General features: G+C 37.4%; 1 protein-coding gene across 7 annotated transcripts in view; it reads right to left on the bottom strand.

The window, feature by feature from the left end:
- Positions 1-9,460: 9,460 nt before the first annotated feature.
- Positions 9,461-17,679, bottom strand: part of LOC125276142 (E3 ubiquitin-protein ligase TRIM21-like) — a 98,723-nt gene continuing 90,504 nt past the window's right edge. For all 7 annotated transcript variants that reach the window (XM_048203633.1, XM_048203634.1, XM_048203632.1 and 4 more), the window contains 3 exons: positions 17,308-17,379; positions 16,245-16,271; positions 9,461-11,980 (listed from right to left, as the gene is read on the bottom strand). In XM_048203633.1, the coding sequence (XP_048059590.1) occupies positions 11,445-11,980; positions 16,245-16,271; positions 17,308-17,379 (635 nt within the window). In that variant the 3' untranslated portion in view covers positions 9,461-11,444. The remainder of the gene's footprint in view (positions 11,981-16,244; positions 16,272-17,307; positions 17,380-17,679) is intronic.

A 17,679-nucleotide genomic window follows, 5' to 3' on the forward strand; every position in this document is an offset into this window, starting at 1 on the left:
CGAAGGAAGCCCGGAATAGGTTATGGCCTTTGGTGGAAAAAGCCCGAAAAGAGGGTCATCATGCTGGTTAAGGGTCCATTTGCTATCGTAGATAAAAGAAGATTTGTGCAGACGATATCTGACTTTTAAAGGACAGTGAAGGTCAGCGCTTGCAGGCTTTGCCAATGATGTTCACTGCCATCTTGATTTAGAAACTTTTGTCTGACGAATTGTACTAATATTGACTTGATGTCATTATATATGAAGGTCTTTTGCAGTATGTTGAGGTAAGAGGAGGGCAGCTAACAGATGTTATAGAGGGGTATGGATAAGTTTCAAGTTTTGCACTTTATTGTACTTTGTATTACATTTTATAGATCTTTGTTACTATTGTAGTGGTATAAAGTTTTTCTCTTGTTTTGTTATTGCTCTAAATGCAAGGCTTTATTTTTTATCTTGTACGTCACAGAAAAGGGATGTTTATTTTTTTCAGGAAACACATTCTTGTTTTAAAGATGTAACCTTTTGCCCCAATCAATGGGGAGGTAATGTCTTGTTTTGTCATGGTACTAATCGTACTAATACTAAAATGTAAATACCCCTCTGCTGCAATAATTGTTGGAGGGGATTTTAATGAAGCTCCCGATCTATGTTTGGATAGATTTAATCCAAAACCAGAGTCATGCAAATGGAACACTATTATAAATGATTTTTGTAGTAACCTTTCTCTGTTGGATACATACAGGTTTATGCATGTTGAAAATGATTGTTCATAAACTTGGTTTTGTGCGGATCTTTTAAGGAAATCGCATATAGATTACTGGCTTATTTCAGACTTCATGTCTACTTTTATTAAATCTAGCAGTATCTGTCCTGCTCCTCTCAGAGATCTTGCTTTTATTGACCTTAATTTTTCTGATTCTGGTGCTGGTTGTCATAGAAACCCTGGATACTGGAAACGTAATTGTTCTTTATTACGAATTTCCTGTCAGGTGAGCAGGGAAGGAAAAAGACCCGAAAACACAGACACACTCAAACCTGGCTCATGACAGTACCCCTGGCGCTCCCGAGGAAGAGGACTGGCGAGAACGAAGGAGTCATCAATGAGCGAGTGGTCCAGGACGTCCCAAGCTGGAATCCAACTCCTCTCCTCGGGAACGTAGCCCTCCCAATCGATGAGATATTGATGGCCACGGCCACGGCCCCGGCGGCACACATCCAGCAGCCTCCTGACCCTGTAAACAGGAGAACCCTCAACGAGCACAGGACAATGGGTAGGGCGGGCGGGAGCGCGAATGACTGGCTTAATACACGAGACATGAAAGACAGAGTGGATGCGCCGCAAGATGGGAGGCAATTTGAGCTTGACGGCTGCAGGACTAATGACTTTAACTATGGAAAAGGGACCTATGAAGCGCGGAGCCAATTTGTGGGACTCATTTTGCAGGGGAAGATCCCGAGTGGATAACCACACCTTTTGACCGCAAACATATCTGGGAGCTTTGACGCGACGGCAATTGGCAGTATGACGAGTGCGCTCTCTGTTGCGACATAAGGCTTATCTCACTGTCCTCCAGGTGCGTTGGCAACAACGGATAAACGCTTGAACCGAAGGGACAGAAACCTTAGTCTCCTGGGAGGGAAACAGAGGCAGCTGATAGCTGAGAGATGACTGAAATGGTGATAAGCCAGTGGCTAAGGAGGGAAGAGAATTATGGGCGTACTCGACCCATGGCAACTGCTCGCTCCAGGACGCACGGTTGCGAGTCCAAGTACGGAGCATGCGACTGTCAGGAAATGAACACAGACAGAGGATCTAAATGCAAGTATAACAATATTTATTGACAGAATTCACTGTACAATAACTTCACTCCAAAAGGACAGTCGAGGCAGAGACTGTGACGTGCAGAAAGGGTGGTGTGCAGACTGGTGATGAACAGGGTGGCGCAGGGCTGCAGCGGGTATCAGAGACCAAGGATAATCCAACCCAGAAAACAGGGCACATGACGATAGTCCAGAATCCGAGAACCAGGAAGAGACAAAACAGAGAACACAACACCGGGACAGCCTGCAACGAACTGACAAAGACGACATGAAGACGCGCATTTTATAACAAACGTTTAACAAGACACGGCTGGCAACAGATCGCAATCAGATCATAATGGGTGACGCCCACACAATCATTCACTCACACACATACACACACAACAAACACACAAGGGCGAGTAAATGAATCCATGAACCGTGACAGTGACCCAAAATTTGATTTGTACGTTCGGCCTGCCCATTAGTCTGAGGATGGAATCCTGATGACAAGCTGGCAGAAGCACCAATCTGCCAGCAGAATTCCCTCCAGAATTGAGAAGCAAACTGAGGACCTCTGTCCGAGATGATGTCAGAAGGAAGACCGTGCAGACGAAAAACGTTCTCTATGACAATTTGGGCGGTCTCCTTAGCAGAGGGGAGTTTACATAACGGAACGGAGTGCTTACAAGAGTAAGGATTACCGTGTTATTTGCAGAAGCCGGAAGGCCAGTCACGAAGTCCATGGCGATATGAGACCAAGGACAAGATGGAATCGGTAGGGGGAGGTGCGGGAGGTGAATTGCTAGACTTAGTCTGTGCACAAACAGCACACGAAGTGACAAATCAACACACGTCACGAGCCATTGAGGGCTACCAAAAACACTGATTGAGAGCTGCAAGAGTACTTCTAACCCCTGGATGAACGACCAATCTAGAAGAGTGTCCCCAGCAGAGGACCGCAAGATGTACAGACTGAGGTAAAAACAATTTGGTCGGAGGGCACCATCGGGGAATAGAAACATTATTAAGGGCGGCTTTAACTTGCTTCTCGATTCCCCAAGAAACGTCCGCCACCACACAACCCTCTGGCAACCCTTAGCTGGATCCATGCTGATGCCGTCAGCAGAGATCACAGAGCCCAGGAAAAACACTGACTGGGCGTGGAAAACGCATTTTTCAGCCTTAACAAAAAGCTTGTTCTCTAAGAGGTGCTGTAAGACGCGACGAACATGCTGAACGTGCACCGCTGGGGAAGGCGAGAAGATAAGAATGTCATCTAAGTATACAAAGACAAAGATATTTAACATGTCCCTTAGAATATCATTCACCAGTGCCTGAAAGACAGCCGGAGCGTAGACTAGGCCAGATGGAAGAACCCGATATTCAAAGTGACCGAGCTGTGTGTTAAACGCCGTCTTCCACTCATCACCCTCCTTAATGCGTACTAAATGGTAAGCGTTGTGGAGATCTAACTTTGTGAAAATCTGAGCTCCCTGCAAGATCTCAAAGGCAGATGACATCTGATAATCCCCTGATAATCTATGCAATGATGTAAGGATCCATCCTTCTTCACAAAAAAAAAAAAACCTGCGCCGGCAGGAGAGGTGGAGGGAATGATAGTTCCGGCGGCTAGACTCTTGGACAAATACTTCTCAAGCGTTTCGCGTTCAGGAGCAGACAGAGAGTACAAACTTTACATTCATACATACATACAGGAAGGCTTTACATTCAGTGGGCTCACCCGAATATCGTGGTGGGTTGTTGACTCTCTGTTCGGTGGTTGTGCAGTCTCCTTTGTTCTCCAGCTGCAGCGTGCTGTGAACTACTTTGGCAGACTGTTTTTGTTTTGTTTTGTTTTGTTTTGTTTTGTTTTGTTTTGTTTTGTTTTGTTTTGTTTTGTTTTGTTTTGTTTTGTTTTGTTTTGAGACTCAATAAATATTGTGAACATTCTCTTTTGCCTCTGGGTCTTCTGCAGTCACCTGACAGAATTACCCAATCAAACATGGACCCGGCAAAGGAGGGACCTATCCGCTCCGCAGTGGAGATGCAGGGTGTTATTCTCGGCAGGCATGAGGAGGAGCTCTCCGCGGCAAGACCGGTGGAGAACCTCGCGGGCCAGATTACGGATTTAACCCACCATTTTCAATTTCTCCGCCACAAGCTGTCTGACTTTTCACTTATCATAAAACACAATGCAAGTTTCAATAGTCAATTGATTCCCTTGAATAGGGCAGAAGAACATACCAGTTAGTGTGAGTTTCTCCTGTAGAGTGTCCTGCAGTTGAGCCAGAGCTCTCCTCAGAGTCTCCAGACTCTCATCAGTCTTCATACTGATCTCAGACCAGTTTGTGGTGTTCCTAGAGCTGCACAGGGATGAGTACGAACAAGTACGAACTGGGATGTTTTTGGACACCAGGACCTGGAGGAGTCCACTGCAGCTGTCCTGGGCTAGGATCAGAATCTATCCCTACCAGAAGCCATGATGACAAGTGAAGTCCAGTGCCTGCTCAGGCATGGAAATGTTTATTGTTTTATTGGTGTTTCTGTTTTATTATATCCACTGTTGTGTTTGAGTGAAATGCACCAGTAATGAAATGTAGCATTATTAATTTCGTTATATACAAGTATACAGTGACAATAAAGTTATTCAGTTCAAATCAATTCAGTTTAATTGTCTGCTTTATTTTGATGTAAAAAAAAAATGACAGGCAATTTCGCTTTTTCAGGTGGTGATAGGAGGAAAAACGGCATAATTATGAAAAGTTGCAAAACAATTATTTGTTACAGTTTTTTTTTTTTTTTTTTTTTTACAATTGCTAACAACCGTTTACTAATACATAAAGTACTTTTTTCTAAACTCTTAACACAGCAACACACCTACATCACACAATTAGCCAAATAGTTGATTTTCTGCCCGAAATCATATTTTGTTAAATAAATACAAATACCTTTTTCTACATATACTAACTTTATCAAAACACAGCAAACTTGATTCAAAATTGAGTCATTGTCAAAACTCTAGCAATAGTTTTCTATCCAACATGAACATATAGTCAATCAAAGCGCAATGACTGTCAAAATACTAACAGTTGATGGCATTATGAAAACTGCATTATTTGTTATCTTTCAGTTCTACCTGCCAAAAAATATGAAATCCATTGTTTTTATAATTCAGTTTCCTTTTACTGCAGTAATAGTATAATGCAAGTCATTCTACATTTTTGGTTGAGTGTTGAATGTGTGCATTCTTGGCAACAAAAGCGAGTCATTATTTTATGGAATGTGCGATATAAAATAAGAAGAAAGTAACAGAATTGCTCAGGGCAGCTACAGGTCAGATGTGTCCCCTATGCAGGACTTCAGTTGCTCCCTTGGTTGAAATCTCTTTCTGTGGTTGTGTGTGTGATGTTGATGGTGCCCTCATAGAGGGTGGGATGGTGTCCCCATGGTAGCTAGTGCCCTACACTCTCAGAAAAAAAGTACATAATTGTACCTTTAGGGGTACAATGGTACAAAGGTACAAATTTGTACCCTTGTGATTTGTACCTTAAGAGACCAGTTTTGTATCTTTATTTAACAGTACAAAAAATGGCCCTTCAAAAAGGGTACAAAATTGGCTTTGACAGCGTACAATCGTTGACTATAATGATTATATATATATATATATATATATATTACACACACACACACGCTGAATTAAAATCAGAATTTATTAAATCCTTTTCATTTTCACATTTTACAACATTTCATTTTAAACACATTTTTAAACATTCCGTATGAGTCCATCTTGCCGGGTGTTAAAAAGTAACACTGAAGCAGTGTTAAAGTTAATGAGATAATTGATTGATGATTGAGTGATGATTGACAATTAGTGGAGACACCTGATGATAATAAGCAGAATCATTGAAGGAAAGAGAGAAAAAAGGTGTTAATTAATGATTTATGGAGTTTCATTTCAAGTCACCATGAAAGAGGTCAGCGTTTGCTTTAGCTGGGCTCTTGACTCTTTACCTTTTATTATTAATTTTTCTCTGATTGCTCCAACTTTGTGTTTGTAAAGCACATTTGTTATGGTCAGAGAATATCGGATCTGATCACAATATAATCTGATGATGATATAATCATCATGTGATGGCCTGATGTCGTTTAGAGTCTAAATCTCTGACTGTGCTTGATGTGTAGCTTTAGTATTAATGATTGTAGTCCTGTGATTTTACAGCTTGAGATCCTGCAGTAGTAGAAACTTTTTTTTTTAAGAAAAATACATTACACACTGAAGCTTCAGTGTTTAAACACACACAGACATCAAGAGTCAGCATATGATTCTCAAGAACGGTGACGATAAATACAAAATACTGACAAACAGATCAACTCTGAACATCACAAAACAAGCTACTGTCACAACAAAACAACAGAAAAATAAAGCAAACATGAACAATCTATGAAAATTACAGGACAATCATCTGCATAATTTATTCATGCAGCAATGCATGATGGGAGCCATGGATGAGTTTTGATTGGTGGCTCCCATCATGCACTGCAACATGAAGCACTTTGATTGATTGTCACCATTGTTGAGGGTCATATGCTGATTCTTGATGTCTGTGTGTGTTTAACAAAAAAAGCCCTTCAGATTATAAAAGCTCTGCTGGATCTCAAACGGTAACAGAGATTTACTATAAAGAAATAATATAACATCTATATCACCAGTTAATACTGGATGTCACCAATGAATCTGGCCATTTCACAATGAGAAAACACAACCATTATGACTGTGCTTCCCAAAGCACTGTAAACCTAAATTGATCAACTTTGGATCACAGCATTTTTGGGAAACACAGCCCAGATCATAGTTTCTCTGACCATAAAAAATGTGCTACAAACACAAAGTTGGCGCAGCCAGAGATAAATTAATGTTCGTAAAGAGAGTCAAGAGCCCAGCTAAAGGAAATGCTTTTCACCATCATGGTGACTTCAAACTAAACTTTCATTCAAACATTAACATCTAAACATCTGTTAATTCTCAATAAGAACTTTTGTTGATGTATGACAGAAATTAAATCAAACTGGTTAATAATAAGTGTAATAATGTTTAATGGCTGGAAGTCAGTTGTAGTTGTTGTGTCTCTCTCTTTTTCTCTTGTTGTTTCTTCAGTGATTCTGCTTATTATCATCAGGTGTCTCCACTAATTGTCAATCATCACTCACTGTTTATCAAAACACAGCAAACTTGATTCAAAATTGAGTCATTGTCAAAACTCTAGCAATAGTTTTCTATCCAACATGAACATATAGTCAATCAAAGCGCAATGACTGTCAAAATACTAACAGTTGATGGCATTATGAAAACTGCATTATTTGTTATCTTTCAGTTCTACCTGCCAAAAAATATGAAATCCATTGTTTTTATAATTCAGTTTCCTTTTACTGCAGTAATAGTATAATGCAAGTCATTCTACATTTTTGGTTGAGTGTTGAATGTGTGCATTCTTGGCAACAAAAGCGAGTCATTATTTTATGGAATGTGCGATATAAAATAAGAAGAAAGTAACAGAATTGCTCAGGGCAGCTACAGGTCAGATGTGTCCCCTATGCAGGACTTCAGTTGCTCCCTTGGTTGAAATCTCTTTCTGTGGTTGTGTGTGTGATGTTGATGGTGCCCTCATAGAGGGTGGGATGGTGTCCCCATGGTAGCTAGTGCCCTACACTCTCAGAAAAAAAGTACATAATTGTACCTTTAGGGGTACAATGGTACAAAGGTTTGTAAATTTGTACCCTTGAGGGTACAGCCCCAGTGACAAGCCATTGTACCCCTAAAGGTATTATGTACTTTATTTTCTGAGAGTGTACACAGACCACATATTCTGCATATGGAACAGTGGTAGTGGAATCATTGTAGTAAAAGCTTTACATGAAGCTTTTACTGAAATGAAAACATGAAATTGCTTCCATTGATCAACAACAAATCCAACACACATGGCCTTTGGTTACTGTTGAAGCTTTTTTCCACGACAGAATAAAAAAGTATAAAAGGTAATTGTGACTTTTTATCTCATATTTAATTTTTTTTTTTTTTTTTTTGCATCAATTTTGCATCTTTCTGACACACAATTCTGACTTTTTTCCCTCAGAATTGTGATATATAAACTATAGGAATTGAGTTTAAAAAGTCAGAATTGTGAGATAAAAAGACATAATTACCTTTTTTATTTTCTATTCATGGCAGAAATAAGCTTTCATAGGTTCCACGTGTAAGTGAAAAAAACAGATGCACAATCCAGCACACATTCTTCCTCCTCTCCTCTACCTCTTCTTCTCCCTTGTCCTGATCCAACTTCTCCTTTCCTCCATCTATTCCTCTCCCTTACCCAGATATTATTTTCTTTCTGCTTCTCTGTGTTGTTCTTCATACAGACTGAACAAATCCGATTCAAAGAGTCCTCCCACTGAGCAAATTACGTCCAGAAGACGTCTTTTTCAGGTCTTGTCTCAGGTTGAAAAGACGTCCACTGAGGGGCCAGAATGAAAGTTTTTATGACGTCTTTTTTTGACGTCTTCTGGACATCCGATATAGACGAACACGCACAATCACCAAAGGAGAAAAATCAAAATTTTTAAGCCACCATCGTGGAGATGAGTGTTTGCTTTAGTTGGGCTCTTGACCCTTGACTTATTAATATTAGAGTTTGTTTGGGCTGTTAACTGAGTCATAACAGCCAGACAAGTAAAGAGAAATGATCAGGTGTTGGTTATGTTTTCACATAATCATTGTTTGACCTAAATCACTGAACTCATCTAGAGCCCAATCTCTGAGTTAGATTTACATTATTGATTACAGCAGCACTGTGATTCTACAGCACAAGATCAGCTTTATCAATGCGATTCACATGATTTCAGAAAAGGTGTGTTAAACAAAAAAAAAAAGCTTCTAATTTAGGCACACACAGACATCAAGAATCATCCTGTGAATCTCAACAGTGGTGACCATCAAAAAGCATGTTGCAGTGCATTCTGGGAGCAACCAATCAAAATTCATCCATGGCTCCCATCATGCATTGCTGCATGAATAAATTATGAGCTTAATTGTTTTAGTAATTTCCTTTATTCTCATATTTTATTTTGTTCTGTTTATGTGACTTTTTAGTAGCTTGTTTTCAGAGTTGATCAGTTGATCAGAATATGTTGCTTGTCACCATCATTGAGATTCACAGGCTGATTCTTGATGTCTGTGTGTGCCTAAGAGAAAAATTTTTTTATCATGTGAAATCCTTTATATTATATTGATAAAGCTGATCTTCTGCTGTTAAATCACAGTGATGCTGTAATCAATAATGTAAATCTAACTCAGAGCTTGGGCTCTAGATGAGTTCAGTGATTCAGGTCAAATAACGGTTATGTGAGACCATAACCAACACCTGATCATTTCTCTTTACTTGTCTGGCTGTTATGACTCAGTTAAAACTGCCCAAACAAACTCTAATATTAATAAGGCAAGGGTCAAGAGCCCAACTAAAGCAAACACTCATCTCCACGATGGTGGCTTAAAAATTGTGATTTTTCTCCTTTGGTGATTCTGCGTGTTCGTCTATATCGGATGTCCAGAAGACGTCCAAAAAAGACGTCATAAAAACTTTCATTCTGGCCCCTCAGTGGACGTCTTTTCAACCTGAGACAAGACCTGAAAAGACGTCTTCTGGACGTAATTTGCTCAGTGGGCTATTTTACTGTGTATGTCCATGTAATGGAAAGAAGTTCAACCCCTGACTATGCTTCCAACTGAGAATGGAATCTGCTATTTCTCAATATTTCAGTGATCTGCTAATTAAAAATGCTTATCAATTGTTTCAGTAAGAGTTTCACATATTTTTCCAGTACTGTTGTTGTTCCAAAAGTATATGTTTTATCCTATATTTAAAGATTGGATCATTGGGTCTTCATTTCTAATTTGCTGTGTTTAAGCATATGCAAATCAGATGAAAAAGATCCATTTTGGTATGGGGTAAGCTTATATGAAAAGAAAACTTAAGCCTTTTAGAAACATGTTAAATGACTGCATTTTGTGTGAAAACGACATGAATTGTGTTAATGGTATGGCCACAATGACAGATGTTCTCAGGGCCGGTGTAAGCGCAACTGCCGCTCTAGGCAAAACACCGTCGTGCCGCCCCCTACTTCACACTCACAATTAAACTCGATCTTTGAGATAGCCTACATGTGAAAGACTGGAGGTTTTGTTTATTGGTTTAAGGGAAGGCTGAGGAGATGCGCTTCCCCTTTAAAAAAAATAATAAATTCCCTTGTAATAGTTTGAATTTATGTGTCGTCACAACACAACCCAGAATAAACACTCCTGATAGATATTTTTTTTTATTACGGCGTCTATGTTCACAAACCACTGTTAATTTGAACAGAAAAATAAGCATACTGCAGGCTATAAGGGATTTGGCACGCTCCCTCTATAATCACTAAAAAGTTGTCATATAGGGGCCGTTCACATATCGCGTCTAAAAACGCGTGGAAAGCACGGCCACGATGCTTTCTTTCCAAAGCGTTGTCGTTGCTATGCAAGCATGAACTACGTTCTCTATGTTGAAGATGTAGAAGTATCAGCAAAGGATAGATTTCTAGCCCTTGCGTTAGCTCTACTACTAGATATATTTATGGACATGATAAATAAAAACCCGCCCTGTACAGCTATGATCAACTGTTCAGCTGAGCTTTCAATGTTAGGCTATACAGTAAGGACAAAACTATTTTTGGTTGGTTCTTGTTCTACATGACCTGCAGTGAGCTTGCTGCATTCTGAAAAGTTGAGAATTTTTCATCTCTGCACCTGAAAACGCTTCTGTTTTAAGTGCGCTTGCCGTGCGCCTACATTTGAAAAAACAAACTTGAGCACGCCAAAGACGTGATATGTGAACAGCCCTCAGGCTACTTCATCGCGATCTCACAAAGTTCTGTTATAATAAATGAAGCTGTATGCACAACAAATCTCTTCTTTACATAATATCTACACTTTGTTATATGAGAGGATTCGCAAACGTGCAGAGGTGGAACCCAGAGTCCAATAACACCGCTCAAAACGCCGCAGTTTTTGTTGGCAGTTGCAAAATCAACAGATATGTATGTGATTGGCTACATTGTAGACCCATATCCCGCTCTTGTTACTTAGCAGAAGGAAGTTAAGTTAATTTAGATTTAGAATAACTAATTGGGTGATAACTTTATGATATAAGTGAAATAATTCCAAACAAATGTCCAAAAAATAAATTACTTCCATTAAAAAAAAAAAAAACTAAGTCCCTCTCTTTCTTGCCGCCCTTACTGTGCTGCCGCCCTAGGTGGCTGCCTAGTTCGCCTATAGGCACGCGCCGGCCCTGGATGTTCTGCTAAAAGTGTTTAGAGTTTTAAATGTGACTAAAGTTTGGACAAAAGTATGTTAGCAATTAAAAAAAAAAAAAAAAAAAAAAAAAAAAAAAAATCATATTTTTAGTTTACAAATTGCAATTATAGCTAGAAATTATAGACTTTGACAATGAAAAAGAAGTTATGAAAAAAATAGCAAAACATGTTTTTTAATTATATTCATTATTTCAAAATTATTGTGTATTTATTATTGTGTATTTCATATTAGGTATACAGTAAATTCATTTGTTGTTTTAGACAGGTGTGATGATCAATGGAGCTGAGTTTTTACCTCCATTGTTTAAGGATGGGCTAAAATATGGATAGAGTTTCCCAGTGAAAGACTGACCAGTGAAAGAGTAGATATGAGAGCTGGACTTCACATCATAAAAGGAGACCAGACCCTCCTCATAATCCACAAACACACCGACCCGCTGCGGCTTCACGCTCAGAGACAGAGAGACAGAGGGATCAGAGAGAGCTTTATATTCATTTTCATTCCTCAGCCACACAGTCCAGAATCCTCTACTGGGAGTCAGTATGATCTGTCCCTTCCTGTTAATGGATTCTCTGGCCACTCCTAAACTCCATTCAGTCTTTCCCTTCACCTGCACCTCAAAATAAAATTTCCCTGAGGAGAATCCCTCCTTTCCCAGGACACTTACAGTGTAATTAAATCTCTCTGGTTTGTCTGGGAGTTTCTGTCTAATGTCTCCATGTCTCACTTGTTTTCCATCATCAGACAGGATGAGAGTAGGATGAGCTGTATCAGGATCCAGAGTCACATCCACTGAGAACACAGAGAATATGAATCACAAATTCACAAAACAGACATTTTGATTTTAATATTTATTCCATTCCTGGTGAAAAACAAGTGTAACAGTACTTCAAGTGTGTTAATGATTAGTTAACTTGTGTTATTTTGAAACAACTAATTTTGTACTAAGTATATTTTAGTTGTAATTAAGTTGTATTAAAGCATAACTTTAAGTATATTTAGTGTACTTTTATGTGCTAAATTGGAACAATTTCAAGTATACTTAGTACACTTTAAGTATATGCCTGTGTAGGGACTAATTACATGCTTGATTAGTGTACTTTATTTGTGTTTTAAGTATATTTTATTTGTGATTTAACTACATTACAAATTCATTACGATTGTCTTCCAAACACACAAGCAATATATTATGAATATATTATTTTACAGGTAATAGCATTGTGGGAACCATGGACGAACCAGACAAATGAATCATACAGATGATTCTTTCAAAACATAATTCCAGAAACCCAAGCTCAGAGAATATAATTTTCATCTCCAGTCCATCTGACAAGCCCTGCTAGGTACTTTTATGGCACCCATGCTTCCTGACTGAAGGAAAGGTGGCAAAATTAAGCCATTTGTAGAAACCAAAAGGTCAAAAAGACAACACAATTTAAGCCCAAGAAGATAAAGAGTCTTTGATCTCCAGATCAAAAGAGACAGAGACAATGCACTGTTTCTCTGAGTGACCTTTACAGAAAAACCCACAGAGACTGTTTCTACAACTAAAACGGCATCGAATTGTTCCAAACAATTTGAAACGGACTTATCAAATATCTTTCAACTGCATAAGTTTAATATCATGTCCACACATGCTACATGTAACCAGTTATGTTTTAGAACTCCCACAATTCATGTAAATGTGATAACTTTTGAATGACTGATTGAAAGTGTGTTTTGTTTGCAATGTATTTAAATCTCTAATTTATGTTTGAATCATGGCTTAAATTAAATCTGTGTGAAATGTATCATATTCCATTTAATAGAAATCATGTCTAAACTGTACTCTCTGCCTAAGCTGGCAATTCCAGAGACTTATTTTATGCTTATTTTATGATTGGGGGTGGAGAAAAGCCACCTTTGAAACAAGACGATACCTGATTGGTCAGAACTCCTCAACGAGGTGGGACAAACACCTAACTTTAAATAGTCACATCACAAGACAAAGAACTAGAACAAAGACGAGAAAAAAAGACAAGACAGCTCATTCAAGCCATCCAACTTTTACTCACATTTCTTTTCTTTTACTGTAACTTTCTTTTCCGTTGAGAATCTCGTGTTCTAAGCAAGTTCTAAGTTAAGTTTCGCCGCAAAGTTTAACCAACGACTTTTGCCGCCTCAACTTTAAACTCCAGCCACTACAAGAGACTTCATTTCATCTGCCAGCATGCTCAAACGTGATTGGTTTTTACCTAACCACAATTTTGACCTGAAAAGATCCTGCAACAAATCATCGATGTGGAAAACCTTCTTCCCCAAGCCAGGGACGCCGAACAAGGAGATTCCCATTTAAAGTCGACAAGCAAGTACCTCCAGATTCTAAAGCTGAACTGGTGCATTAAATTAATGATTCATGGTTCGTTCAGGTCAGGTCTTTTGAAGTGCATATTTTGATAGAAATCATGCTCATCATTTCATTCTCTCTTAAAACTCTTTCTCTCTCATTTCCTTTCTTTTTGGAACATGTTTGAATGTTTGTGTGTGTGTTTGTGTTAGATTAGTTTGTGTTAGAATAATCAATGAAGTCTCATGTAGATTTTAAAAGAAAGTGTCCTATATTATGTGCTTGAAAAATGTAATGTCTTAAACTGTTGATTTTGTTACTGAGCTATTAATTAGTGTTTACAATTACGGTCCGAGCGAATGAAACCTGGACAATTCAGTTGCTCGGTCGTAACCTAAATTACTCTTTATAATTCCCTATAAATTAATTCTTTCATTTGAGCTGATTTGTTCCTACAGTATACAGTATGTTCAAAACCTTTGGCTTATTCCAAATACTAAAAATGACACATTTTGTAGTCAATAACAATATATTTTATTACTTAGCTATACTTTGTACAATATATAGTCAACATTTGAAGTGGATCAAAACCTTTCATCAAAGTTGTCCTAAAACCTTTTTCTTAGTACAACTTTGAACTTGTTGACTACTGTACTTTGAATTACATAATCTCACACAAAACAGTATTATAATTGTGCTACCATTTAACTACCATTTAATGAATTACTTACAGTAGCAGACATTTTCCCAATATTGAATGCATTTGTTTTCAAGGGTATTAAAATAAATAAAATGTAACAACATCACTAATGAAGAGACATATTTCATTAACAAGTCCAGTGGTTTTTATTTAAACTTCACATGGTTTCAACAAAACTTACCATGTTTTTCATTAAAGAACACTGATTGAAAAAAAAAAAAAAAACATTGTTGGACCAATGGCCATACTGACACTCTACACACAAATGCAAATTACACATTATATTCCATTTTCTGATGAGCTGCTCATTATTGTGTCTGATGGCCGCTTACAGAGGCAGTTGACTGCAGAAAATCGTGAGAACAGCATCTGTTAACAGAATATACAATTGATGTAAGTTCATGATGCATGTTCAACTTTTTATTCACATTTACAATAGTCTGTCTAAATCCTACATTGAACCTATAATATTTTTGAACAGTAAATAAGGATTAGCAGTAGGGAACTGTATCAGTACGGTATGTTGATATTGTTTCCAGTACATAGTCAAGCTTATACAACTATACATAATTTATGAATTAATATCATACAGAATATGGGGCGATTTGATCAATCATATGAACGGAGCGTTTTGGTGCCATGCACAAACTCAGTTTGTTAAAGCAAAACTTATCATCGACAGTTTTTCATTTATGAGATTGAGAAGAATAATTTAGTGATCTGAAATAACTGGTAGACTACAGCTTACCTCCAAATAGCAAGACTTTTTCTCTGGTTCTTTCCGGGATCGCTTAGGCCATTTTAATCCTAGCCGGTTGTTGTCGCCATCAAAGCCAGATTGCGAAGTCACTTGATTGAACTGGTCTGGATTCCAAAGATTGAGCGATGTATTGCGCCTTCAATGTTTTATTATATAAATATTGCATTGCGACATAGTACTTCACCTGCGCGCCTCCTGTGAGTGAGCGAGGGGGATTCAGATGAGTACCGTGATGTCAGCAGCTCTGATTTGCTGAAGGCAGTGAGCAACAAAATCTGATTGGTCAGAGACCAAGTTGAAGAGACATTTGAATTCCGATAAGACTCAACCACTCAACTAGTGTTGCCAAATTGGGCAACTTGTACACTGTTGCTGCGAGATTTTTGTGCGCGTGTTGAAGCGACCCCAAATAACATGATATTTAGCCAGTGGAATGCATATTTTACCAGGGGAACCTCATCAAAAATGATTTTTACGTTAATACCTTAATAGGATCATTTTCAGTAACAATTGGGTGGGTTTTGTTGTGAAAACCTGGCAACCCTGCACTCAACTCGTATTTACTTCCATGTACTTGTGCTGCTGGTATGTTGTTTAATATAGATTTGTGTGTACGATTATAACATGATTCTTTTCTGCCGGTGTAAACTTATTAAACATATTTGAACATATTTGCAAATTGTAAGCTACAGTGCATATATAAAAAAAATTGGCTTTTAATGCATTAGTCATAAATTTTAACACATTCTGGGAAAAAAACACAAATAATGAAATGAATTACAAGCATGAATAAGTAAACTTAAAAATTATACTCAAACTTAACTTTAAATACACGACAACAATATTAAATAATGTATTTTTTAAATATACTTTCAGTGCATTGTTACAATAACTATTTTGAGCATACAGTTTAAAATATACCTAAAATATATTTTAAAGTAATGTTCAAATAAGTACATTTAAAAGAAATACACAGAATGTTCATTTATTTTTAGAAAATGTACTGGATTATTATTTATTTATTTGTTAACTATGTCAAAGTTGTATTGTGAAAATAGGTAAAGCTAATATACTTTTTATATATTTAAAGATCTTTTTTTTGTTGTTATTATATTTGCAATGTACTATTGAATATAAAGAAAATATATATGAAATACAATAAAGTATACTTTTTTTTTTTCACCAGGGCAGTGTTTAATCATCCTGTAGGTCAGTAATGAAGCTGTGAGTATATGAATGTAATCTAGAGTAGTTCAGACACACACTGTACCTGCATACTGCTGCATCCTCTTCAGATCTGTGGAGAATGACAATAAAACATCATTAGATCTTTGACATGTTTGTGTGGAATCCCTAGTGAAAAATAAATACACTAAAACCTATTTGAAATACATTTATTTTATGCTAAGTGTACTACAATTGATTTTACATTTGAATGTACTTAATATAAATACCCTGCAATTGTACTTTTAGTATACTAAATTGGTATACTTAAAGTCTGCTAAACTGGAACAAGTATTTTTGTGTTGAGGTCCAACTAAAGATATACTTAAGTATATTTGATTATGCTAAAGTGGAACTATTGCAAGTATACTTTAGTACAAGTATATATCTTGCATTCAAATTATACAGTGATCATACTATCCTTACTAATACTGATATTAAACACATTTTAGGCTTAATATTTAGAAATATGCATTGTGCATTGTGCAATAAAGAAGCACTGCAAATAAAGTTTAATTGTATTGACAAATACAACACCGACCAACTGTCACAACATTCTTGCTTTAAATAAATTAATATTGCTGGTCTCCGAACATACATAGCAAGTATTCCACATTGTGTCGACATTTTTAGTCTGAAACAAATTGACCCTTCGCCGGAAGTTTGATTGACAAGAGTTCTAACCAATCAGAACGCAGAATCCGCCATTTTGTCCGACAAAGAAGTCAGGAGTTTGAAGATTAACCTTGGTGGAGTTAAAACTTGAAAAATTGTGTATATTGACGTCTTTCCGCGTTTAAAACAACATTCATTCTCATGTTCATTCATGTTTATTTGATGTTATAAATTGACTAGTAGGAAGAGATGATCGGTTTACGAGCCTCTTGAGCTGAGGCGCTACAGCAATCTGTCACGACACATTAAAGAGCCACAGAGCGGTTTTTATTGTTTTGTCCGTTTAAACTCTTTCTTCAATCCTGATGAAAAGACAATTAAATAATAAAGGAAAAACTAGAAGCCATTTAGAAAACTGAAGTCAGAACTGAAGTCTATGGCATTTTAAAATGCTCAAAATAATTAATGAAAATGTCAAATAAAAGCCAACTCACCATCATGAAGTTGAAGCTGTTCTTTAACTCTGGTGTAGTTGGTTCTAAGTTCATCTTGTTCTCTTTTCATAACTTGAAGAAAATGGGGAAAAAGGCAGATAAAGTTACTCACATGGTCAGTTCAGTGAACACTCAACACTGGTAACAAACATGTCTGTGCTCTACTGTTTATGAAACTTGATGCAGCCAAAAGCTTTTATTACCCTTAGCTTCAATGATCTTTGTTAGCTGCGATTGTTAATTACATCATCACGCTGTTATGAAATAAATCAATGCAACATAAAGTATAAACAACTGGTTTGCTGGCTGAATGATCATTCAGTTAGGTATTGTACAGGTAAGGAGTCAGGTAAGTGGTCTTGAAAGACCGAT

Source organism: Megalobrama amblycephala, linkage group LG9 (assembly GCF_018812025.1).
Source record: "Megalobrama amblycephala isolate DHTTF-2021 linkage group LG9, ASM1881202v1, whole genome shotgun sequence".
Lineage (NCBI taxonomy): Eukaryota > Metazoa > Chordata > Actinopteri > Cypriniformes > Xenocyprididae > Megalobrama > Megalobrama amblycephala.